The 26,755-nt window shown below is 37.5% G+C and overlaps 1 protein-coding gene across 10 annotated transcripts in view; it reads right to left on the bottom strand.

Annotated features, from left to right (window-relative positions):
* Positions 1 to 26,302, bottom strand: part of LOC311286572 (NACHT, LRR and PYD domains-containing protein 12-like) — a 53,552-nt gene extending 27,250 nt beyond the window's left edge. For 2 of the 10 annotated variants that reach the window (XM_084402778.1, XM_084402782.1), the window contains exons 1-11: positions 26,166 to 26,302; positions 24,442 to 24,555; positions 23,497 to 23,592; positions 21,762 to 21,857; positions 20,028 to 20,123; positions 16,042 to 16,137; positions 6,491 to 6,595; positions 6,161 to 6,256; positions 5,800 to 5,895; positions 3,149 to 3,244; positions 1,822 to 1,902 (exon numbers count right to left, since the gene is read on the bottom strand). In XM_084402778.1, the coding sequence (XP_084258904.1) occupies positions 1,822 to 1,902; positions 3,149 to 3,244; positions 5,800 to 5,895; positions 6,161 to 6,256; positions 6,491 to 6,595; positions 16,042 to 16,137; positions 20,028 to 20,123; positions 21,762 to 21,857; positions 23,497 to 23,592; positions 24,442 to 24,545 (962 nt within the window). In that variant the 5' untranslated portion in view covers positions 24,546 to 24,555; positions 26,166 to 26,302. Of the gene's footprint in view, positions 1 to 1,821; positions 1,903 to 3,148; positions 3,245 to 5,799; positions 5,896 to 6,160; positions 6,257 to 6,490; positions 6,596 to 9,388; positions 9,726 to 16,041; positions 16,138 to 20,027; positions 20,124 to 21,761; positions 21,858 to 23,496; positions 23,593 to 24,441; positions 24,556 to 26,165 lie in introns of those variants that run through there. The other 8 variants (XM_084402781.1, XM_084402780.1, XM_084402783.1 and 5 more) reach the window with 8 other exon arrangements.
* Between the last annotated feature and the right edge of the window lie 453 nt (positions 26,303 to 26,755).

Below are 26,755 nucleotides of genomic sequence, written 5' to 3'. Positions count from 1 at the left end.
TGAAAGCATGCACAAGTTTCTCTAAATCTTGACTGGAAACAAACATTTAATTCTTGCAATATTTTTCAGATGATAGTATGCTGATTTGGTTATTGCTTTGACATGACTACTGAAACTAAGGTCTGACTCTAGAGTCACACCAAGATTCCTGACTTGATTTTTAGTTGTTTGACCCCTAGAGTGAAGGTATGCGTTCACCTTGAGAACTTCATCTTTGTTTCCAAATGCGATGACTTCAGTTTTGTCTTTGTTTAACTGAAGTTTTGGCACATCCAACTGTTTAATTCATCAATGCATTGGCACAGGGAGTCAATGGGGCTGTAATCGTTAGGCGATAGGGCTAAGTAGATCTGTGTGTCGTCTGCATAGCTGTGGTAGATCTGTGTGTCGTCTGTATAGCTGTGGTAGATCTGTGTGTCGTCTGTATAGCTGTGGTAGATCTGTGTCGTCTGCATAGCTATGGTAGATCTGTGTGTCGTCTGCATAGCTGTGGTAAGCAATTTGGTTCTTTTGCATTATTTGGCTCATTGGGAGCATATACAGGTTGAACAGGAGTGGCGCAAGAATTGAGCCTTGAGGGACTCTGCATGTCATGGATGGTCTCCTATAGTCACATAATAACCTCTCCCATCTAAGTATGACCTGAACCATTTTAGGACTATCCCAGAAAGCCCCACCCTGTTTTCCACCCTCTCTAGAAGTATGTTGTGATCGACAGTGTCAAATGCAGCACTGAGGTCGAGTAGTACCAGCACTAATAATTTGCCTTTATCAATATTTAAGCTAATATCGTTTATTATCTTTATGAGCGCTGTCTCTGTGCTGTGATCGGAAACCAGATTGAAAATTGTCAAAGTATCCATTCAAGCTTAAGAATTTGTTCAGCAGATTGAAGATAACTTTTTCAATGATCTTGCCTGGAAGATTTGAGATCGGTCTATAGTTGCTTACTATGGTCTTATCCAGATTGCTCTTTTTCAGGAGGGGCTTGACAACTGTTTTCAGGGAGTTTGGAAAACTCCCAGAGAGAAGTGAGGCATATAAACACAGATGAGAGTTAATTTAATGTCAGTGATTTAACTGTGCAAGCATTTGTTTCCTGATTATAACAGGAGGTCTTTGCAAGAGTGCAGAACGCCGTTAGCTCATTGACGTGATGATAGCTCCAGTCATTGTAATGGGAGCACACTTAGCTTGCTTTCTGTTTAACCCATTCAAAATTTGAATACATTTTTTTTTTTTTTTGCTGCAAAGAGGACCATCGTCCACTTACACACTGTAAACCTGAACAGTCCTGAACAGGTCCTGTTTGATGAACCCTTAGTACTAAACAGAACACCAACCTGTAATCTGACAGTAACACTGTGACCCCGCATAAAATGCGTAACTATCACTCCTGAAACTCTGCAGTGTAAACATGGCAACAAAATTAATGCTGAGTACCCTTGCAGTAGACTAAAAACAAACAGAAGAGAACATGGCAATCCAACACAGAGACCATGTGCTCAACCAAAACAAAAGGAAAATGACAGCACTGGTTCCAGGATCCCAACACTGGAAAAAACACACTAGCCAGAACTGACCAGATCCTGACCCTATGCTCCAAATACAACACCCACAAAAGACAAACAGAACCAAAACACAGAAAAATGAATCTGGAAAATGGGAAGAATAAACAAATGATCCCAACAATACAAATAAAACCAGGACAAGAGTGTCAGGGCCCTGAAACAACATAAGTCTATCTGGATAAAAGTCTGTCAAATGCATAAACGGAAATGTAAAAATGAATAAACAAAAATTGTGTAGTACAGCATTTACCTGAACCCAAGTTCAGTATGTCCAGGATTTATTGACTGGTCACTCTTCATGGACACACAGCTGGATTCTAGAGGGTCCAGTCTGTGCATTCAGATGAACACAAAAAGTGAATGTAATACACACACTCTTATATTAATCACTTTTGTAATGATTGATTGTTTAATGTATAATATTTATTAATATGTACTGTCCTACATAACAAAACGTCAGAACTAAACTGACGAATAGGGATCTTCCCTGAGATTTTTTCTGGGAATCCACTCCTCGCTTCCGAGTATATAAGGCAGCGTGCAAACACATTATGTTTTCAACTGAGGAACCAAGCCGGTGTCCCGGCTGTTCCAGCAGAGGTACAGGAATTGTGGTGACGGGACGTAACGTCTCCGTACCCTCCTTCAGGGAACGGGGGTTACATTAGTAAACTAGACGTTCCCTATCAGTCAGTCATGTTCAACGTTACGTCAGAACTGAACTTCCAGCGACCAGAGTAAGCTGTCTAGTCCCCCCGCACTTGTTGAGGTGGAAGAAAGACAGGGCTTTGCATGAAGAATGTCAATCACTGGTGTTCCTTCTGACCCTATACAGAGAGACTATTGGATAGCACTGGGAAAGCGAGCCTAACAGACGTACCCACAGTGGGGCAGCGATGTGGAGCACAGGGGAAGTGAGAGCAAAGGAGGCAGCAGATCAATTTCTGTCAGAAAAAGGTGCCTTCCACGACTTTGTGATCTCCTCATGGCACATCCGGGAAGAAAGGAACCGGAGTGGGATGCTGCTCTGAACACGTTGGGGGGTTCGACTCGAGCCCAAAGCTCGCGGCGGCCTGGGAAAGCATGGCAGTCAGCTCCGGGTTGGACTTAAACAACACTACTCTCCCCGAAAGGGGCAGAGCAGCCGAAACTTCGTCCCCAGAGGACTCAAACCGACACTCTGATGCAGCGATTGATGTCTGCTCCCCCATGAGATGCTGGGTCCCCCATGGGAAGGACCAGCAAACGCAGCCATAAGCTCCACAGTCTGCAATGGAAAAGAGGAGTGGGAGGGCCACCGGGAGGGCGATATCCTCATATCACCCTGTGTATTAACCGATGGCTCTCTGCTGTAATCCCAAAGATCCCAATTAGTCAGTTCAGTTCTGACGTAACGTTGAACGTGACTGACTGAACTATTAACTGTTATAGTCCACATATCGAAGCTGTAAATTATGATCTTAAATGCATTGAATACAGGCATTGAGGACACTTAACAACATTGCATTTGAACAATTCTTTTAAAAGAATGTTAAAACAGATTTAATAAGATAAAGATACTTTAGTTCAGTGTTTACCTAAATCCATGATCAGTGTGTCCACCAAGCTTAGGTGGAGGATCCATTGACCGGTCACTCTTCATGGACACACAGCTGGGTTCTGGAGGGTCCAGTCTGTGGTTTGAAGTTGAACACAACAATGTTATTCACACACTCTTATTAGCATGGCAATGTTTTATCACTCAATTTAATGTCCATTGTTGTTTATTGTCTTTGTGTAAATGCAAAGCTATTTAAGTTGCATTTGTGTGCTCCCTTGTCTGTCAGATTATCTTGTTTATTTGAATAAATACTGCTGCAAACATCCCTGTCTCAACTTACCCTTCATCTTACCTGCACGGCACCACTAAACTCAGGCCTGGACTGGGACAAAAAAATAAATAAATCAGCCCTGGCGGCCCACCACTACAATCCAAAATCGGTCCAGTCGGACAACACACGTATATTTGCTGCTTAAACAAGTGGATCCTGCAACTGCAGCTTATTGAGAGTCTGCAAATTAGTGCCTTATGAAAAATTAAGCTTTAAACACTTTAATATTTCTATCATTATGTTGGAAAGAGTTTCCGCTAGAAAAAAAATGGTGCCGGTCAAAGTGACCGGCAGAAGTTTTGTTTTCCGGACATTTTGATGATATGCCGGTCAAATAAATAATATTTGATAGAGGACACCTAGTAAAGGAGTTCTGGTTAAACTGACTGTTTACCGTTCGAAATTAATAAATAAATGCGCTGGCTACATCAGCTGTGAGTAACCATAGCAACAGGCAGTAAACTGAAGGGTTCTACGAGCTGAGCGGACTATAAATATCTCCGGTTGCTAAATAAACCGTCGCGTAACCAGGGAAACCAAGTTATTGTTTGTAAAAACTTTAGATTTTGATTGTTAAACTAATTAAAATATAAACTAATGTTTTAAAAATTTGTTATTTTGCAAGTGGCCATGGTATAAGCGGGTTAATGCCCGCATACTCCGCTGCGCGTCGGACGGTTCACGCCTCGCCATCGTCCATTAATACCTGACAATGGACACCTCGTCGGGCATTAAACCTTACTCAAACGGTAGAGCCTGTTCCTTTATAACATACGGTTAGCCAAAGGTCGGTGTATTTTTTGCTTTATACATATTAGGCTTATTCTCAAATTCAGATTGTGTTAGGGGGGCGGGATTATTAGGCAATTTTAATCGGACAATTTGACCGGAGAGATTTCATTTTGTTGGACATTTAATTTTTTTTCCGGCCAATGTCCGGCAATTACCGGACAACGGAAACCCTGGTTGGAAAACATTCGTAAGAGAATAATTTCAGTTAAGCTTGTGTAGTACCCTCACCGCCTGATGAGGGGAGATATATGTATATATTAACACAGGACACGGAGCTGCTGCTGCTTCACTTATCAGAGTCTGTATTGTTTTTTTATACAATGTAAAACATGTTCAATCACTCTTATGTCAATCAATGACAGTGCATCATTTCAAGAGTAGTAATCACGAAATATAGAACAGAATTACATATACATACAGTATTTTCCCTTTACTGCTGTGTCTACAGATTAAGCATTATGTACTATGAAATATTCACTGATAACATTTACGACATTTTCCATGTGAATAAATCCTAAAAATGTGTTCATGTTTGCCAGAATTATTCTTTCTGATACACTTTTTAGTACAGGCACTCATTTTCACAGTTATTTGGCACTTACAACTTACTCATTGTATTATTTCACCAAAACACATGTTATTTGTGGACTTTACTCTCATATTGCGTATTTTCTCTGAGACCGCATGGTCTCCATCACTAGCATGAAAATGTGTAACTAGCACGCGTGACGCAGCACACAGACGTGACTTGAAGCGAACTTTTACATGTCCGTCATAACAGTAAACTTAAACACTTTAAACAATGTAGTTAACATTTCTTAAACTCTTACATGTCAAAAAACATACTCTCATTGCTTTTATGTAATTCATACCTGATGAGGGGAGATATATGTATATATTAACACAGGACACGGAGCTGCTGCTGCTTCACTTATCAGAGTCTGTATTGTTTGAGCAGCGCGCGCGCGCCCCGCCCCGCCCCGCCCCGCCCCCTCCCCTCCCCTCCCCTCCCCTCCCCAAGCAGGCGAACACTCCCAAAAGGTGAAAGCAATCAAATCATAGAACGATTGAGCAGGGAACATTAATCAACGGAATAAACACATTTAAGAAATAAATTCTCTTGTCATCCATATATCTTACATATAACATATTTAATACCATTTACTTATTTATTTACAAATGCTTATATACTCTACTTTTGTAACCACCACACTTGTGTATATTTTTAGTTAAAGCTGTTAAGTTATTAAGCAATAGTACCATGTAGGTTTTTTTCTTTGTGCTTTATAAAGAACACTAGGAGGTGCGCGTGCTTTGGGTTTACGCTGTTAATACAGAAGACAAAGCAACGGGCCACAGTCCTTGTTTGTCAAAAACAACAACAACAACAGCAACATTGTATTGGCACCAAAAACCCAGGTGACTGAATTAATTATAATGTGATATATAATGTTGAATACGTGATAACAAGAGCTTATCTTCTGAAATGCGTTGAATACAGGCACTGAAAATTCTTTAATTTCAGCACACAAGATATAATAAGACAAACGGTTTAAAGTGTTTACCTAAACCCAGGATCAGCGTGTCCACTAAACTTAAGTGGAGGATCCATTGACTGGTCACTCTTCATGGACACACAGCTGGGGTCTGGAGGGTCCAGTCTGTGGATTTAATTAAACACAAGTGAATGTAATTCACAGTCTTAAATGTGTGACTTTTGTATTAAACTGATTCAGGTGACTGAATTAATCCATTTATATTTATTATGCTGTTGGAGACTTTTAAGCAAGTACTCATCCACATATCGGAGATGTTGATTGAGATATTTTAATATCTTCTGAAATGTATTGCTTATGGACGCTGAACAATTCTTTCTTTGTTTCAACACAGATGTAATAAAATAAATGTTTTTTGTACAGTGTTTACCTAATACCAGGATCAGTGTGTCCACTGAACTTAAGTGGAGGATCCATTGACTGGTCACTCTTCATGGACACACAGCTGGGTTCTGGCTGGTCTGGTCTGAGCAAATTGAACACATCAAGTGAATGTAATTCACACACACACTTTTATTTTCATGATTTTTTGTAATTAACTGATTTGGGTGACTGAATTAACTATTAATATATGATATACTGTTGCAGATATTACAGCAAGTGCGACTGTTAATGTACACATCCATTTGTCAGGCACTATATAATTCTTTCTTTGTTTAAACACAGAAGATGTATAAAGACAGTTTAATACAGTGTTTACCTAAACCCATGATCATTGTGTCCACTAAACTTAAGGGGAGGATCCATTGACCGGTCACTCTTCATGGACACACAGCTGGGTTCTGGTCTTTGCATCTGGACTGAACTGAAACAAAACCACAAGGGAAATTATAATAAGACACTGTGATAATGATTGATTGTTGATTAACTGAATAATTATGCTAAATGAAATACTTACCAACAGGAAATTGTGCCATTTGTGCCTGAAAACCTCACTTTACCCACTTTTAATTGTCAAAAGTATAAAAGCACAAATTTTAAATATGAGGATACATAAGGTTGTGGTAATATCACACATAATCAAAAATTTTAATTAATGTGTGGCACATATACAGACGCACATAGAAGCTCTATGTGCCTCTGTAGAATGTGCCACACATTAATTAAAAAATGTATTGGCCTTTTTTTCAGGACAACATAAACTATCACTTACACTGAAATGATCAGCAAATAACAAAATGTGTTCTTCAAAAAATCCTTGCAATAAATACACGAATACACTAATTTACCACCCCCACACAACGGCGAAAAAAAAGAGGAAAACAAGACACTAAATAAATAAATAAAAATAATTAAAAATAATAATAATAATAAAAAAAGATGTAACAAAGAATAACATTCAGTGATGTACTGAGATATTCAGTGTTAAATATTATCCGAGTCAGAATCAGAGTGGCAGAGCAAGCCTTTAACAAAATTCAAGACAGGATCCCAGGTGTTACTGAGGGTTTAAGGGAACCTCAAAGCAAAAATCACACATTAATAATTACACTGCTAGTTACACTGAGAACTGCGGTTTCTGTGAATTCTGGATGACTGCCAAAGCGTTGCCTAAGCACTAAAGCAGGGTCCTCAAATCCGGCCCTGGAGGGCCACTGTCCTGCAGAGTTCAGCTCAAACCCTGATCAAACTCTCCTACCTGTAATCTTCTAGTAACTCTGAAGACTTTAGTTAGCTTCTTCAAGTGTTTGATTAGGCTGGAGCTAAACTCTGCAGGGCAGTGGTCAGCATCAGCTAGATAGGTTGAGATAATATACCAAAGTCAGACAGTGACAGGCCGAGCCTCAAGTATAACAGCCACATTAGCTCAGTTTGTCTAAGACAAATGGTAGCAGCCACATAACACCTCAAGGCTTGCTTGCTTGTGATGTGATCCCACGACTGATCTAATTGGTACGAACACTAAAGATCAATCAAATTAACTCACTGATACACAAACTGAAGAAGCAGCACTTCAGGCAGACAAGATGGATCTGGTCGAAGCAAAACGGCAGAATCATCAATCGCACGGTGGCCAAGAAAATGGGGGTTTTGAGCTGGCCTTAATCGTCTCACATCCTTAAAAAATATATACATTGGAGAAAATACTTTTTTTTCTTTTGACAACACTATTTTTACATCAAATTTTTAAAATACTTTAAAAGTAAAAATGGGGGTTTTCTATTTTAATTGGTTCAGTCTCTTCAGGCACACACATGCTATTTAAATGTGTTTCTGATTACTATTTATTGAGTGGTAAATTGATTTGCTAGGAAAAAGTGTGGTTCTTATAACAAACGTATCATGTTAGAAATGAGGATAAATAAGTTTTCTAACAAGAAACCCAACTTTATGACTGTTGACTTAAGTAAAGTCAGTCTACACTGACAATACAACTAAAAGCTAAAAGAACGTAAGGTTTGTGAACAACACAATTTATATTGTATTTTTATATTTCTGCCTCCCCCTGGCACCTTTTATTTATTCATTTATATTGTAGTTATTTCTGTTTTTCCTTTCTCTTTCCTTGATTTAAGGATATAAAAAAGAAACAATTTAGCTGGCACTGTGATGATCCACTAGTGCCCCTGGCAGGGCGTCAGGACGAATGAAGCAAAATATTTTTAAACATGTTTTGTGCCAAACCTTTTACATGACAAGTTTTGAGGTTGAATATCAGAGCAAATAATAGCCTGACAAATATCATTAAACTGCACCACATTATTTACAATGGGTATTCCTGACTATGTGCCAAAAGAACTGTATTTAAATTATTCATCTTAAATGAACTGAAACAAAACATTAAGGGAATATAGAATATTTATGAAAAATTATTTACCACTAGTCATTCTCAGGAAATTACGAAATTGAGCCATGTGAATGAAGATCATATTTTACCAACTTTAATTCTTAACCTAAAAGGCCAAATCCTAAATATGAGGATAAGGTTGTGGTGGTATCACACAGCTTCAGTGTGCCTCAAACCACATAGTTATATTAATAATACTGGTGCTTTCAATACCTGCCAACTCTTTAGCCTAACGTTACATGGCAACATTTTGAGCATAATTAATGGCAAAAACTAAATGGCCTAAACTCGCGAATATCATCACACTGCACCACATTACTTACTGTCAGTATTCCTGTGATGTGTGCCAGAAAAAAAAAAAAAAAATTATTCTGAAAAGACAGTTTTATATTGTGCTGATATGCCATTAAGCAAAATTATGACAAAGACATTAAAAAGACGTCTTTTGAACATAATTTTGCTTAGTGGGATATCTATAGGCTAAGAGAAAACCAACTCTTTGAAACTCCTGTTAAAATATTATATCAGCTAAATATTTGAACACAAAAGTCGAACTATTGACTTTAAAAGGAAGAATGTCTCAATATCGTTAAATCTATCTTTTCTAGAACGATATATTTGCGTTCTGAATGCAAATTCATTAGTCTACTTTAAACCATAAAATGTCTTTAGATTTATATAAAAATAATGGAAAATCAGGTAATTAGCAAAACAAAATGGCCCTGGAGTGTAGGCTACAGCGCTAGGTAGAAAAACACAAAAATAAAATTTAAGCAATAGGCCTACTTAAACTGTATCTGTAAGACTCACCTGTGTGAAATCTATCTGTCACAGGTCATGCTGATCATACTGATGTTACATTAACAAAATCTAAATAATTTTTGATGTTTTCATTAAATGGCAACCGTATCCCGATGGATTTTACTTTCACTTAGATGGACACCGCCTCTCAGATGAGCAGGAAAGGGGCGTAAAGTTCATTTTTCCGGTTTCTCACGGAGGAACAGTATAAACAGCATGAAACTTTTCCTCTATATCAAATATAGCTGACGAAGAATTTCCCCTGAATGGTCCAATTGTTCTATTCTCGCACATTTGTGCGTCAAAGTACTCTTATTGAAATGTCATTAAAAACAAAAGACGACGAATATGGAAACAACAAACTGCGTTTGTACTGCTGGAGTTTGAAAGAGTTGCTGTCCTCTACAGGTCTGATCAAGAATCACAAGCAGGAACATGCGTTCATCAAACAACCATAATACATAGCCTATAGTGCAAATAACATCCACTAATTTTTTTAATATCCCAATCAACAAAATAAAAGTTTGAACCTCAACACCAGTATGAAAGGGATGCATATTTGAATAGATCTTCCACAAAAAAAATATTTAATTCATAAAACACACACACACACGGCTGGTTCGCTATCTTTGTGAACACTCTCCATAGGCGTAATGATTTTTATACTGTACAAACTGTATATTATATTCCCTTACACTAGCCCTACCATTCAGTTTTGATGATAATGTCTCTTTGGCCCCAAATTCAACATCATTTAATATCTCAGTGAAATAAAACACAAATGTGCATTATGGGACATTACTGCTGACACACTTAGTTCAAAGGTCATTATTACATGATATGCATCCTTACTTACAGCAGTGTCTTGAGTTTATAATGAGAATTAATTATCTTTTAAATCAGAGAGACTCTTCACACTTGCATCATGTACCAGATTATTCCCATTGAGATTGTCTCAGGTGTGAGGAGTTTGATCTCAGAAATGAGGAAAAGAGAAGCAATATATCAGATGACACAATGATAGTAAAAAGAGTTTTGTGATATTCATGGCAGAGGTCATAAATTGTTCAGCACAGACTGAAAGAAGAACAGAAAAGATACAGATAATAGTGAGAGCCGCAGAGAGGTTCCTGGATATCAAAGGGCTAACATGGGAGATGGTTAGAGATGGTCTAACTTAACCCTCTACTGCACGCATTATTATGCAATCATGGAAAAAAATGTTACAGTGTTTTTTTATATATAAAATAGACTCAAATTAACATATTTATATATATATATATTTTTTTTTTCGGGGGGTACTTTTGGGTGCGTTGCCATATGGCAACATTGTGCGACAATGGAACAGCCTGATGTGTTTTCTCCCAAAATGACACGAAATTCATAGATGATTACTGACCTATCTTATAGAAATGAAATTGTTTTTATTATTTAAAATGTTTTCAAGAGCTTTGTGTACAAAATATGAAACTAATTTTCAAAGTATTATTTCAACAACATTTACAAAACATCTGACGCGAACTGTTCAAGTGAAACTACTCAATGTGAAACAATTATTTCAACAACATTTACAAAACATCTGACACAAACTCATAAGAACTGTTCAACAATGTGAAACGATTATTTTAATAACATTTCACTTTCATGAGATGGTATAACCACTTGTACCCTGTACATTTCAGCCCTCCTCTCAGCCTTGCCATAGAACACTGACGGCTTCATTTTCTAAACAAAATAAGCATATATATATATTTTACTTTTATACTTTACTTTTACTTTACTTTATAAATATATACAACTATACTGTATATAAATATATGAGTAGAATACAACCATCCAACTATATCAGTGCATCCATACATTGTCATTCATACAAAGCTACTCTGCATTAGCATGCATGGGCAAAATATTGTTCCATTACCGCACAATGTTGCCATATGGCAACATACCTATTTTATTGAATAAAAAGGTAATAGTATCAAAACAATGTGACAATGATTGAAAAATTTTTTGAACTTTCCCCAGATGCTTGATGTAATTTTAAATTCTGAAGAAATATGACAAATTGAGGAAAATCTTCACATATTCACGAGCACTTCTTCAGCAACTGGAGTCATCAAAAGTGTGTGAAAAGAATGACAGTGCAAGGGTGTGTAGTGTCATGTGATGTCATCAAAGCATATAATTGGTTACAACCAGGTTCTACCATGAATTTAAGATCAATCAGAGCTCATGTTTATTTTCAAATTTCAAGAAATGTCCAAAGAAAGGGTATGTTGCCATATGGCAACACCGTGCAGTAGAGGGTTAAAAAATACAGCCTAGTCAAGAATCATGGGATGGACAATAATCTTGATGTTAGTAATATTACAATACTAGAAGTTTGGTGGAATTTAAGGGTTATCTAAATCAGATGGAGGAAAAACCAGATGTGATATGTGTACAAGCGTCTTGGCTGAAACCTAAATTTGATTTTGTAATAAAAGGATATGTATCTGTAATAAAAGCATGAGAAAAAAATGACAAAAGTAGAGGGATGTAGTCCAAACGGGCCGTTCGATGTAGTCAACTTGTGTTAAATAAAATATCTCACTTGGCATTGAACTTTGAGCTTTATAATTTTACAGATATTATTTATACTCTAACAACAACATTACACACTAACTAAAGTTTGAAACATGGGATCACGAAGAACGGGACCTTTAAAGTCTTTACTTTACAGTTAGATTTAAAGTATCCTCTCCTTGAGAGAAAGAACATGTTATCTTAATGTTTTGAGAAGACTCTCCTCCTCACCAAATCCAATCTTGAAGAAACTGTGTCTGTGTGTGTTAGTATTCTTGGTTACAGGTTAAGGAACAAGTGGGAATATAGCTATAAGCAGCGATACGGGGCCAAGCCCCTGAAGCAGCAGCAAGAGCAGGAATAGTAAAAACAGCAGAAATTGAAGAAAAAAGAGCTGGTTTAGAAGTATAGGTGAAAATGAACTCAAAATGAACAGAAGTTCAGATGAGAATGAACATAGAATGAACAAGACATACATTAATCCAAGAGGAAGAAAGATTAGTACAACGTTGAATAATAAAGGAATTGACATGACACAACATTACACACAATTTTTTTAAATCATGCCGCGTGGGGCTCAAACCCATTATCTCTGGGTCAGATACCTGTCACTCATATCATTGCACCACTGGGAAGTTGTGTTTTTGGCAAGATGAAGAAGGTCCAATAGTTCAAGTGAGAATCAATTCAAAATGAATAATTTTTGTATAAATTTGCTGCATGTTGTATTTATCGAGTTCGTTCAGATATAGCCTAGGCACCATGTCTGGAACAGAAGCAACTTTTCCACCACTTAAGGCTACAATACCTCTTGCGATCTGGGAATGTGCCACACAGCATTCAAACCCACAACCGGAATGGTTCATGGTTCATGCTAACCAATTAGCATGCTAAGCTAACTACCATAAGGCAACAAATACAGGTCAAATTTGGAGAAAAATATATCGGGAACAGTAGGTTTTCGTAAAAATTGAACAAAATTTGAATGAGGAGTAGCACAAAAAATTGAACACTGTACTTTTCAAAATGGCCACTACTGTAATGGGCAGAGTCTTATTGTAAGATATTGATAGTGATTACCATAATGAGTGGAATCAGATGTACTAAGTTTCATTTTACATCTATTTACATTCACATCTACATCAAAGGGCTCAAAAGCTATAACCCTTTTAATGTGGAATTTTTGAACTGGTGGTGGCGCTATAGAGTTGGTCCTACAGACTCAAAAATTGGTCCAATTACTATTCATTACAATCACTACAAGTGTGGAAGGTCACGACGTGCCTAAATTCAGGGTCCAAATGTCAGCCGCATAATTGATGGAGATATGCTTCAGTCCAGAGCCATCCCAGCGGGCACCTTGATGTCAATTTGACATCAAATTGATGTCAAAATTACGTCAAGAAATTGGTCAAAAATGAAAATCAAATTGACGTCAAAGTGTTGATGTCAATTTGACGTCAAGAGTTTGACCTCTGCTGATGTCATTTTGCCAAACAAAAAGGTGAAACGCATGACCGTACACTTATTACCAGCTTCACTTAAAACTAACCAGATTTACTTTATTTAATTTCCGGTTTAAATAAATATAATATTTAAATAGTTTAAAATATATTAAACATATTTTGATGACACCATGATGGTGGTTAGCGTTTGCTTTAGTTGTGCTCTTGACCCTTGACTCTTTAATATAAAATTTCTCTGGCTGCTATAATTGTGTGTTTATAAAGCACAACTGTTGTAGCTAAAAAAGCCATCAGAAACTGAGATCAGGAGATGTTGGCTGTTTATTGATGAAATCATCATGTAATTCCCTGAATCTCTGATCATGTTCAGTGTCTAATGCTATGATTATATGGGACTTGTGGTTTAAAAGCGGTTTTATTCATGACAGAAGTAATTTGATTCTACAGCATGTCTAGCAGTGTTGTTTATCAAATAATGTACTTGGTTTTTAAAAACTATTTAGTGCACAAAACCCTGTCATCTATGGCATTACTTAGACGCACACAGACATCAAGAAACAGCGTATGAATCTCAACAATGGTGACAATCAAACAAAATATCCAGATAATCAGATCAACTCCAGCTGCATAATTTATTAAAGCTGCAATGCATGCTGGGAGATATGGGTGAGTTTTGATTGGTGGTACCCAGCATGCACTGCAGCATGAAGCATTTCATTGATTGTCACCATTGTTGAGAGTCATACACTGATTCTTGATAGCTAAGTAATAATGTTAAGTTTAATGCATTAAATGTTTTTAAAATCCTTTATTAATTAAAAAAAACATTATTCTCATGCTGTTAAATTAAATGGCTTATATTATAATACAACATTAAAATCACAAGTCCTATATAACCAAAGATTAGACACTGAATAAGATCAGCGATTCAGGCAATTACATGATGATATTGTCATCATCTTCAATAAACCGCCAACATCTCCTGATCTCATGGCTTTTTTAGCTACAACAGTTGTGCTTTATAAACACACAGTTATAGCAGCCAGAGAAAATTTTATATTAAAGAGTCAAGGGTCAAGAGCACAACTAAAGCAAACGCTAACCACCATCATGGTGTCATCAAAATATGTTTAATATATTTTAAACTATTTAAATATTATATTTATTTAAACCGGAAATTAAATAAAGTAAATCTGGTTAGTTTTAAGTGAAGCTGGTAATAAGTGTACGGCCATGCGTTTCACCTTTTTGTTTGGCAAAATGACATCAGCAGAGGTCAAATCTTGACATCAAATTGACATCAACACTTTGACGTCAATTTGATTTTCATTTTTGACCAATTTCTTGACGTAATTTTGACATCAATTTGATGTCAAATTGACATCAAATGCCCACTGGGTTGCGTCCGAGTGTCCCTGTGCACGAGCCACAAGAGAGCACAGTATCCGTGCCTCTGATGGCAGCCTAAAACAACACATTTTAACACATTGTAACAAACCCAGCCAAGGTTCCCCCAAAGTATTCCCTGAAGCAGCCACAAAGATCTCCTCCACCCACCCTTCCTTTTATGAAGCTGCCTGAAATTTCTTTCATAGGCGGGGCTTGACATTAACACCCGCCAATGGAATGAGAAATAAAGGAGTCAGGGACCAAAGATGGTCAACTCCCAAAAAAACTGCATGGAAACAGGAACCCGCACAAAACGTAGGATTCAAAACAAACGGGCTGTAACCATAAGGGTTGGGAGGCCAGATTAACAGGAAAAATGGGCCCTTCCTCCCTACAATGTGTAGCGCTGATATTTGTGACCCTGGATCACAAAACCAGTCACAAGGGTAAATTTTCTGAAATTGAGATGTATACATATATATAGCTAAATCACAGCCTTTTTAAGTTTAATAATCACATTATGCCGTATATTGATTTCTGGTTTTCCATCCCCTGAATTAAGATTATCTTGTGATATTTTGTGAATCAGATTCCCCTGAAGATATTCAGATATTTAAGTTTTTTTATGATCTTTTTATTTCACACACGTGCTCCTAAAAACATTTTACAGTTCGCTCACATTTTGTATAACATACTTTGCGCTTTATGTCTTTAGAGATTTTTCATACTTCTATTTTTAGCGTTAAGAATATAGCAAGACAAACTATTAAACTTAATTATTTTCATGTGAAGTGACACTTTAAATAGGACAATCATTAAGGACTAGCAGGCTAAATAATAAACTGAATTTGTAAATACTTGGTACTTAGCAAGTCTTAAGATGCAAGTTGTAAGCATCTTAACACTGTGACCCGAACTGAACCTGCATAAAAATGCGCAACTACCTTGCCTGAAACTCTGCAGTGTAAACATGGCAACAAAATTAATGTTGAGTACCCTTGCAGTAGACTAAAAACAAACAGAGAACATGGCAATCCAACACAGAGACCATGAGCTCAACCAAAACAAAAGGAAAATGACAGCACCTGTTCCAGGATCCCAACACTGGAAAAAACAGACTAGACAGAACTGACCAGATCCTGACCCTATGCTCCAAATACAACACCCGAAAAGATAAACTGTCAAATGCATAAACAGAAATGTAAACATAAATGAGCAATAAATGTGTAGTACAGCATTTACCTGAACCCAAGTTCAGTGTGTCCACTAAAGTTACGTTGAGGATTTATTGACCGGTTACTCTTCATGGACACAAAGCTGGATTCTGGAGGGTCCAGTCTGAGCATTCGATTGAACACAAAAAGTGAATGTAATACACACACTATTATATTAATCACTTTTGTAATCATTGATTGTTCTATGTATAATATTTATTAATATGTACTGTCCTGTTAGAGACATCACAGAAAGTCTAGGTTACTAAAGCTACGTCAGAACTGAACTGACGGGATCTTGCCTGAGAGCTTTCCTGGGAATCCACTCCCCGCTTCCGAGTATATAAGGCAGCGTGCAAACACATAACGTCTCCGTTCCCTCCTTCAGGGAATGGAGGTTACATAGTAACCTAGACGTTCGTTATCAGTCAGTCACGTTCAACGTTACGTCTAAACTGAACTTCCAGCGCCCAGAGTAAGCTGTCTAGTCCCCCCACACTTGTTGAGGTGGAATAAAGGACAGGGCTTTGCGTGAAGAATGTTCTCGGTCCTCCGCGGGACCCCAAATGAGTCAAGTCAAGTCACCTTCATTTATATAGCACTTTTAACAATATGGACTGTTTCAAAGCAGCTTTACAGTGGTAATAGGAAATTAAAGTGACAGACACAGTTTTGGCTTTACATCAGCTCTAGAATAAAGTTATTGTCCAGCTAAAGTTAGTTTTGATCGATTCACTTCCGTTGCAAAGATCATTAGTTATTAACTTAGGGGCCGCTAACACGACACCGTTCTAACAGAAAACCCTTAACGCCCTCAGGCCTGCTCATTCGCACAACAACAGTGCCTGGTGTCTCGAGAACGCAAACCTTGAAATAGGTTTCAAGGTGCAAGCCTTGAAGAAAAAATTATATATATATATATATATAAATGGGGTGTAATGATACACGTATTCATATTGAACCGTTCGAGGCTTTCGGTTCAGTACCAAGCGGCAACCTCCGTCTCTCTCTTGAAACCAACACGGAAGTTAATTAAACGGCAATTCATCGACTGGCCGCTTGAGGCTGACTGCAAAAGTGAGTCAAATCTGCATCTCCCCCATGTTGAAATGCCCAACTTTACAGCAGAAAAAAAACACGTTTACAGCCTGGAGCAAAAAGTGGCTTTGGTCTATACAGCTAATTTTGCCCTTCATGACAACTGTGAGGGGGTGAATTTTTTTATAAATCATCCGTTTAAATTATATTAATCCTTAAATTTCTGCATAATTAAGGGTGTGTCCACTTTTGAGTGACAGGTGGATTCCCGCTGCTGTGGTCATTAGTCATCATTAGCCGTTTGTCTGTTGTCCGTTAGCCGTCATGTTACCTCAGCTAATTAGCCTTTCACCGAGCCCCGCCCCCCTTAGTTACTGTTGCTACGTCCGACAAACAAATGGTCAAACACGACCAGCGCGACAGATTGCCATGACGGGAAGAGGTATACCCGTGTGTGTCAGTGACCTTTTTTGGAGCAATACCTCCGCGATATCCTCCAGATCGAGGCAAAAGGGGTTACAGTATGCAGTGGAGGGATATATTCAAAATATAAAAATACGCAATGAAGGAGACACGACTACTATCGAGGCTAATGCTAACCGGTCTCAAGCGAAATCTGAGAAACCCCATGACAATTGCAAAAAAATCTCTAATACCCACGCAATCGACATAAACACACTTGCAAACGGCATTTTGGAAGTTTGTGATCAACCAACATCCGTAGGCATCGTAGACCTCTTCTTCTGTCTTGATTTTCTCCGATTTGTTGCAGACAATCGCAGTTATCTGAGCTGTTAGCTATATTTTGCTAATTTTTATTAGCAAATTTGATTTTAATTTTTTTGTTCCAGTTCAGCCCTGCTAACGTTATGTGCTTTGTTCTTGGGGAAGGGAAAAACTAACGTTAGGGTTGCCAAATGTCCCGTATTTTGGGCATAATTTATTTGTCATAATTTATAATGCATAATTTATATCTCCCTTGTCCTGTTTTTTTGACTGCAAAGCTGATCTAACCACTGACTGATACAGCAGCAGTGCTGATCACGACACCTGTTATCATCCTATCAATAATAATAATAATATATAATATATTATGATATAATATATCATTATTTAGGGACAAATCATTGTTTGATTTACCGCTCCGAGCGGGACTTTCAATGTCAGCATTTTGATTTCGGCAAATCAGTTTAGGCGAATGCAAACAACGTGATTATTGATTCCAACATCCACCCATGCAAGAAAACATGCAACCTACCTGAGGGAATAATACGCTGATTTACTGCTCAATAAATATTTCTGATTGTTATCAATGTAGAAAACTTTTTTTTTTTTTTTTTTCAGGATTCTTTGATGAATAGAAAGTTTCAGAGTTTTCTGAAATAGAAAGCTTTTCTAACGTTATAAATGTCTATACTGTCACTTTTGATCAATTGAATGCATCCTTGCCTATTACTTTTCTTAATTTCTTAAAAAATCTTACTGCCCCCAAATTACTTTTACCGGTTCTTTGTGGCAAGCTTTATGCCTGCGGTCGTGCGCTTGAGTGCGGCTATATTACGTAAACGCTCATTATCCTGTAGGCTATATAGCCTATTTAAGTAATTCAATTAATATAATGGGGCGATTTGTCCACTAATGGCTTAAATGAATAACTATAGTCGACTAGAAAATGTTTTTTTGTTGGAGGCAGCCCTTATTCCACATATTTACAAACGCCGTGGGCGGAGAATGTTTGTCGGACCTGCTCACATAGTAACGGTTGCTATGATGTGTGTTTGGACAATGGCCGTTTTGGGGGAGGGGCCGGCGAAAGGTCAATTGTCTGACTGTAAAAATAAATAAATTCGGGAGTGACGCGCTGCCAAGATGGCGACGGTCGGCCATGCCCACTTTAGGCTTCAAAAACGGTCTTCAGAAACCTACGGGTGACGTCACGGACACTACGTCCATATTTTTTTACAGTCTATGGTTTGGACCAATGCAGCGCGAGCCGATCTTAATCAAGCGACTGTTTCTACACAGCGCTAAGAGAAGTAAAGAAAAGCATTTGAATTCGCCACTGAAGTAATAACATCGCTGCGAGATCTAGTGAGAAGCATTCACATTTCTCTGTTATTAACGGATCAAACAGCGCTGAAGTGGAAACCGGGAGAAATATTGTGCCATGAATGAACTATCCAGTGTCCACAGATCAGCAACATTCACCATGGATTTACTGTAGTAACACTAACTGTGACCATGGAAGTTTGGCAGGAATAGTAGGCTACAATGCTTTCAAGTAATGTTATGTCGGATTTATTTCGACATTATGAATAAAATTGCTGCCCTCAAATGTATATCTGAAATAAAATAAACCTTTGTTTATATCTACAACAATATTACATTTTATTTTTTTTAAGGAGCAAGGGGCTGTTTTTGTTTTATATGCTCCTAAGAAGAGTCAAGTATAGCTCCATCATTGCTCAAAGTAAAAAATGATCATACTTTATGATGTTTGTTTTAATAAAAAAATAATAAAATCAAGGAAATTTCTCGGGCATTTCTTTCTTTTCACTGTAGCGACACCAGTGTATCGTATCGAACCGAACCGTGAATTTTGTGAACCGTTACACCCTTAATAAATATATATATATATATAAAGGCGGAAGCGCCACAGTCTGCAATGGAAAAGAGGAGTGGGAAGGCCTCCGGGAGGGCGATATCCTCATATCACCCTGTGTATTAAAATGATGGCTCTCTGCTGTAATCCCAAAGATCCCAATTAGTCAGTTCAGTTCTGACGTAACGTTGAACGTGACTGACTGAACTATTAACTGTTATAGTCCACATATCGAAGCTGTAAATTATGATCTTCATGAAATACATTGCACACAGATATTGAAGACACTTCACAACATTACATTTGAACAATTCTTTTAAAAAGAATGTTAAAACAGATGTAATAAGATAAAGATACTTTAGTAAAGTGTTTACCTAAACCCATGGTCAGTGTGTCCACCAAGCTTAGGTGGAGGATCCATTGACTGGTCACTCTTCATGGACACACAGCTGGGTTCTGGAGGGTCCAGTCTGTGGATTGAAGTTGAACACAACAATGTTATTCACACACTCTTATTAGCATGGCTATGTTTGATCATTTATATTCTGAGACTTTCATTTGAAAGTTTTTTGATATCTGGTGTGTGTGAATTCCTGTTTCCTGTGTTTACTTCCTGTTTCCTTGGTTTCCATGTGTTCCATTGTGTTCTCAGTTGCTTCCATAGTTACTGATTTGTTTCTTCACCTATGTCTTCTTTAGTTGAACGTCACCCTGTATATTTATACTCCTCAATTTAATCAGTCCATTGTTGTTTATTGTCTTTGTGTAAATACAAAGCTGTTTAAGTTGCATTTGTGAGCTACCTTGCCTGTCAGATTATCTCGTTTATTTGAATAAATACTGCTGCAAACATCCCTGTCTCAACTTACCCTTCATTTTACCTGCACGACACCACTAAACTCAGGGCTGGATAGGGACAAAAAAAAATCAGCCCTGGCGGCCCACCCCTACAATCCAGAATCGGTCCAGTCAGACAACACACGTATATTTGGTGCCTTCATTTGATTAAAAAAAAAAAAAGGAAAGGAAAAAAGTTTTAAACCTCACAAATGGGCAGACATCATTTTATAAATTGTCTAATAAAATGTTATTGCATTATTTTTTGTTGATGTCTGCACTATCACTCCTGTCTCCCTGCTCCCAGTACCACATACATGTTAATATTTGTCTGCTAAATTACTAATGTAACTTTACACTAAATAATATTAATCTCCTTTAGCATACAGTATTTTGAGTGACGATAGTAATAGGGGCGCTATACCGCTTACATTTGCTAGCATTTCAATACTAAGTTAACAAAGAAAAAAGTACAGTATTTACAGATGAAACTGACCTGCACTTGAAGCCCAGAACAGGTAATTCATTTTGCAACATTTTAATGCTTGTTCTCTGAGTGCTTTCTTTTTCGTTGTCCTTTCCCTCTCTGCTCCACCTGGCCGTTTACTGTCCATCATCAGGTGATGCTCGCATTTTCTGATAAAACCGTTTGGCTGAGGCTTAAAGTCGAATCGTAGCCTTGCCAGTCAAGACTAACAGATTCATGATTTTATTTTATTATAATAATTTTATTGAATGATGAATTCGAAAATGATCACTGGTAAAGGTAATAGTAAAAAAAAAAAAAAAAAAAAACACTGGCTGGCAGCAGGCCAAATTAGTCGCCAGGCCACCGGGAATTCTCCCGGTGCTCCCGAAGGCCAGTCCGGGCCTGCCTAATATATATACATATAAATATGAGATGCTGGGTCCCCCATGAGAAGGACCAGCAAACTCAACCGGAAGCTCCACAGTCTGCAATGGAAAAGAGGAGTGGGAGGGCCGCCGGGAGGGCGATATCCTCATATCACCCTGTGTATTAACCGATGGCTCTCTGCTGTAATCCCAATGATCCAAATTAGTCAGTTCAGTTCTGACGTAACGTTGAACGTGACTGACTGAACTATTAACTGTTATAGTCTACATATCGAAGCTGTTAATTATGATCTTCATTCTAAAATACATTGCACACAGGCATTGAGGACACTTAACAACATTACATTTGAACAATTCTTTTAAAAGAATGTTAAAACAGATGTAATAAGATAAAGATACTTTAGTAAAGTGTTTACCTAAACCCATGATCAGTGTGTCCACCAAGCTTAGGTGGAGGATCCATTGACTGGTCACTCTTCATGGACACACAGCTGGGTTCTGGAGGGTCCAGTCTGTGGATTGAAGTTGAACACAACAATGTTATTCACACACTCTTATTAGCATGGCTATGTTTGATCATTTATGTTCTGAGACTTTCATTTGAAAGTTTTTTTATATCTGGTGTGTGTGAATTCCTGTTTCCTGTGTTTACTTCCTGTTTCCTTGGTTTCCATGTGTTCCATTGTGTTCTCAGTTGCTTCCATAGTTACTGATTTGTTTCTTCACCTATGTCTTCTTTAGTTGAACGTCACCCTGTATATTTATACTCCTCAATTTAATCAGTCCATTGTTGTTTATTGTCTTTGTGTAAATACAAAGCTGTTTAAGTTGCATTTGTGAGCTACCTTGCCTGTCAGATTATCTCGTTTATTTGAATAAATACTGCTGCAAACATCCCTGTCTCAACTTACCCTTCATTTTACCTGCACGGCACCACTAAACTCAGGGCTGGACTGGGACAAAAAAAAATCAGCCCTGGCGGCCCACCCCTACAATCCAGAATCGGTCCAGTCAGACAACACACGTATATTTGGTGCCTTCATTTGATAAAAAAAAAAAAAAAGGAAAGGAAAAAAGTTTTAAACCTCACAAATGGGCAGACATCATTTTATAAATTGTCTAATAAAATGTTATTGCATTATTTTTTGTTGATGTCTGCACTATCACTCCTGTCTCCCTGCTCCCAGTACCACATACATGTTAATATTTGTCTGCTAAATTACTAATGTAACTTTACACTAAATAATATTAATCTCCTTTAGCATACAGTATTTTGAGTGACGATAGTAATAGGGGCGCTATACCGCTTACATTTGCTAGCATTTCAATACTAAGTTAACAAAGAAAAAAGTACAGTATTTACAGATGAAACTGACCTGCACTTGAAGCCCAGAACAGGTAATTCATTTTGCAACATTTTAATGCTTGTTCTCTGAGTGCTTTCTTTTTCGTTGTCCTTTCCCTCTCTGCTCCACCTGGCCGTTTACTGTCCATCATCAGGTGATGCTCGCATTTTCTGATAAAACCGTTTGGCTGAGGCTTAAAGTCAAATCGTAGCCTTGCCAGTCAAGACTAACAGATTCATGATTTTATTTTATTATAATAATTTTATTGAATGATGAATTCGAAAATGATCACTGGTAAAGGTAATAGTAAAAAAAAAAAAAAAAAAAACCACTGGCTGGCAGCAGGCCAAATTAGTCGCCAGGCCACCGGGAATTCTCCCGGTGCTCCCGATGGCCAGTCCGGGCCTGCCTAATATATATACATATATATATGAGATGCTGGGTCCCCCATGAGAAGGACCAGCAAACTCAACCGGAAGCTCCACAGTCTGCAATGGAAAAGAGGAGTGGGAGGGCCGCCGGGAGGGCGATATCCTCATATCACCTTGTGTATTAACCGATGGCTCTCTGCTGTAATCCCAATGATCCAAATTAGTCAGTTCAGTTCTGACGTAACGTTGAACGTGACTGACTGAACTATTAACTGTTATAGTCTACATATCGAAGCTGTTAATTATGATCTTCATTCTAAAATACATTGCACACAGATATTGAAGACACTTCACAACATTACATTTGAACAATTCTTTTAAAAGAATGTTAAAACAGATGTAATAAGATAAAGATACTTTAGTAAAGTGTTTACCTAAACCCATGGTCAGTGTGTCCACCAAGCTTAGGTGGAGGATCCATTGACTGGTCACTCTTCATGGACACACAGCTGGGTTCTGGAGGGTCCAGTCTGTGGATTGAAGTTGAACACAACAATGTTATTCACACACTCTTATTAGCATGGCAATGTTTTATCACTCAATTTAATCAGTCCATTGTTGTTTATTGTCTTTGTGTAAATGCAAAGCTGTTTAAGTTCCATTTGTGTGCTCCCTTGCCTGTCAGATTATCTCGTTTATTTGAATAAATACTGCTGCAAACATCCCTGTCTCAACTCACCCTTCATTTTACCTGCACGGCACCACTAAACTCAGGGCTGGACTGGGACAAAAAAAAAATCAGCCCTGGCGGCCCACCACTACAATCCAGAATCGGTCCAGTCGGACACCACCCATTTATTTGCTGCTTAAACAAGTGGATCCTGCAACTGCAGCTTATTGAGAGTCTGCAAATTAGTGCCTTATGAAAAATTAAGCTTTAAACAGTTTAATATTTCTATCATTATGTTGGAAAACACTCTTATGAGAATAATTTCAGTTAAGCTTGTGTATATTTTTAGTTAAAGCTGTTAAGTTGTTAAGCAATAGCATCATGTAGGTTTTTTTCTTTGTGTTTTATATAAAGAACACTAGGAGGCGCGTGCTTTGTGATTGGGTTTACACTGTTAATACAGAAGACAAGGCAACGGGCCACAGTCCTTGCTTGTCAACAACAACAACAACAACAACAACAACAACAACAACAACAACATTGTATTGGCCCCAAAACCCAGGTGACAGAATTAATTACAATGTGATATATAGTGTTGAATACATGATAACAAGAGCTTATCTTCTGAAATGCATTGAATACAGGCACTGAAAAATTCTTTCATTTCAGCACAAAAGATATAATAAGACAAACGGTTTAAAGTGTTTACCTAAACCCAGGATCAGTGTGTCCACTAAACTTAAGTGGAGGATCCATTGACCGGTCACTCTTCATGGACACACAGCTGGGTTCAGATGACTTTGGTTTTTGCATCTGGACTGAACTGAAACAAAACATCAAGGGAAATTATAATAAGACACTGTGATAATGATTGTTGATTAACTGAATAATTATGCTACATTAAATACTTACCAACAGGAAAGTGTGCCATTTGTGCCTGAAAACCACACTTTACCCACTTTTAATTATTAAGCTAAAAGCACAAATTTTAAATATGAGGATACATAAGGTTGTAGTAATATCACTCAGCTTCATTGCAATAAATACACTAAGCCCTGAACGTTTACCACCCCCAGTGGTCAACATCAGCTAGATAGGTTGAGATAATATACCAACAAAGTCAGACAGTGACAGGCCGAGCCTCAAGTATAACAGCCACATTAGCTCTGTTTGTCTAAGACAAATGGTAACAGCCACATAACACCTCAAGGCTTGCTCAAGATAAGATGTGATCCCGAGACTGATCTAATTGGTACGAACACTAAAGATCAATCAAATTAACTCACTGTTACACAAACTGAAGAAGCAGCACTTCAGGCAGACAAGATGGATTTGGTCGAAGCAAAACGGCAGAATCATCAATCGCATGGTGGCCAAGAAAATGGCGGTTCTGAGCTGGCCTTAATCGCCTCACATCCTTAAAAAATATATACATTGAAGAAAATACTTTTTTTCTTTTGACAACACTATTTTTACATCAAATTTTTTAAATACTTTAAAAATAAAAATGGGGTTTTTCTATTTTAATTGGTTCAGTCTCTTCATGCACTCACATGCTATTTAAATGTGTTTCTGATTACTATTTATTGAGTGGTAAATTGATTTGCTAGGAAAAAAGTGTAGTTCTTACAACAAACGTATCATGTTAGAAATGAGGATAAAAAAGTTCTCTTTTTTATTTTTTTACCAACTTTACAAGTTTTTACCAAAGTTTTTACCAACTTTTAATTCTTAACCTAAAAGGCCAAATCCTAAAGGATTACATAGGGTTGTGGTGGTATCACACTCCTTCAATGAGCCTCAGTAAAACCACATAGTTATATTAATAATACTGGTGCTTTCAATACCTGTCAACTCTTTTCATGGCAACATTTTGAGCATAAATGGCAAAAAATAAATGGCCTAAACTCGTGAATATCATCACACTGCACCACATTACTTACTGTCAGTATTCCTGTGATGTGTGCCAGAAGAAAAACTTGAGAGACAGTTTTATATTGTGCTGATATCCCATTAGGCACAATTATGTCCAAAATCTTTTCAGCGTACACTTTTGTGACAAAGACATTAAAAAGACGTCTTTTGAACATAATTTTGCTTAGTGGGATATCTATAAGAGAAAACCAACTCTTTGAAACTCCTGATAAAATATGATGTCAGGAGCTAAATATTTGAACACAAAAGTCGAACTATTGATTTTAAAAGGAAGAATATGTCTCAATATCGTTAAATCTGTCTTTTCTAGAACGATGTGTTGGCGTTCTGAATGCAAATTCATTAGTCTACTTTAAACCATAAAATGTCTTTAGATTTATATAAAATTAATGGAAAATCAGGTAATTAGCTAAACAAAATGGCCCTGGAGTGCAGGCTACATCGAAAAACACAAAAATAAAATGTAAGCAATACTTAAACTGTATCTGTAAGACTCACCTGTGCGAAAATCTATCTGTCACAGGTCATGCTGATCATATTGATGTTACATTAAGAAAATCTAAATGATTTTTGATGTTTTCATTAAATGGCGTGTGTCGATGGATTTTACTTTCACTTTGATGGACACCAACTGACTCAGATGAGCAGGAAAGGGGCGTAAAGTTCATTTTTCCGGTTTCTTACGGAGGAACATAAACACTAAACAGCATGAATCTTTTCCTCTATATCAAATATAGCTGACGAAGAGATTCCCCTGAATGGTCCAATTGTTCTATTCTCGCACATTTGTGCGTCAAGTATAGGCTACTCTTAAAGGAAGATTGAAATGTCATTAAAAACAAAAGACGATGAATATGGAAACAACAAACTGCGTTTGTACTGCTGGAGTTTGAAAGAGTTGCTGTCCTCTACAGGTCAGATCAAGAATCACAAGCAGGAACATGCGTTCATCAAACACCCATAATATAGCCTAGTGCAAATACAACATCCACAAATTTTTTGAGTATCCCAATCAACAAAATAAAAGTTTGACCCTCAACACCAGTATGAAAGGGATGCATATTTGAATAGATCTTCCACACAAAAAT

Source organism: Rutilus rutilus (assembly GCF_951802725.1).
Source record: "Rutilus rutilus genome assembly, chromosome: 2".
Lineage (NCBI taxonomy): Eukaryota > Metazoa > Chordata > Actinopteri > Cypriniformes > Leuciscidae > Rutilus > Rutilus rutilus.
This window is presented reverse-complemented; position numbering and strand designations above follow the sequence as displayed.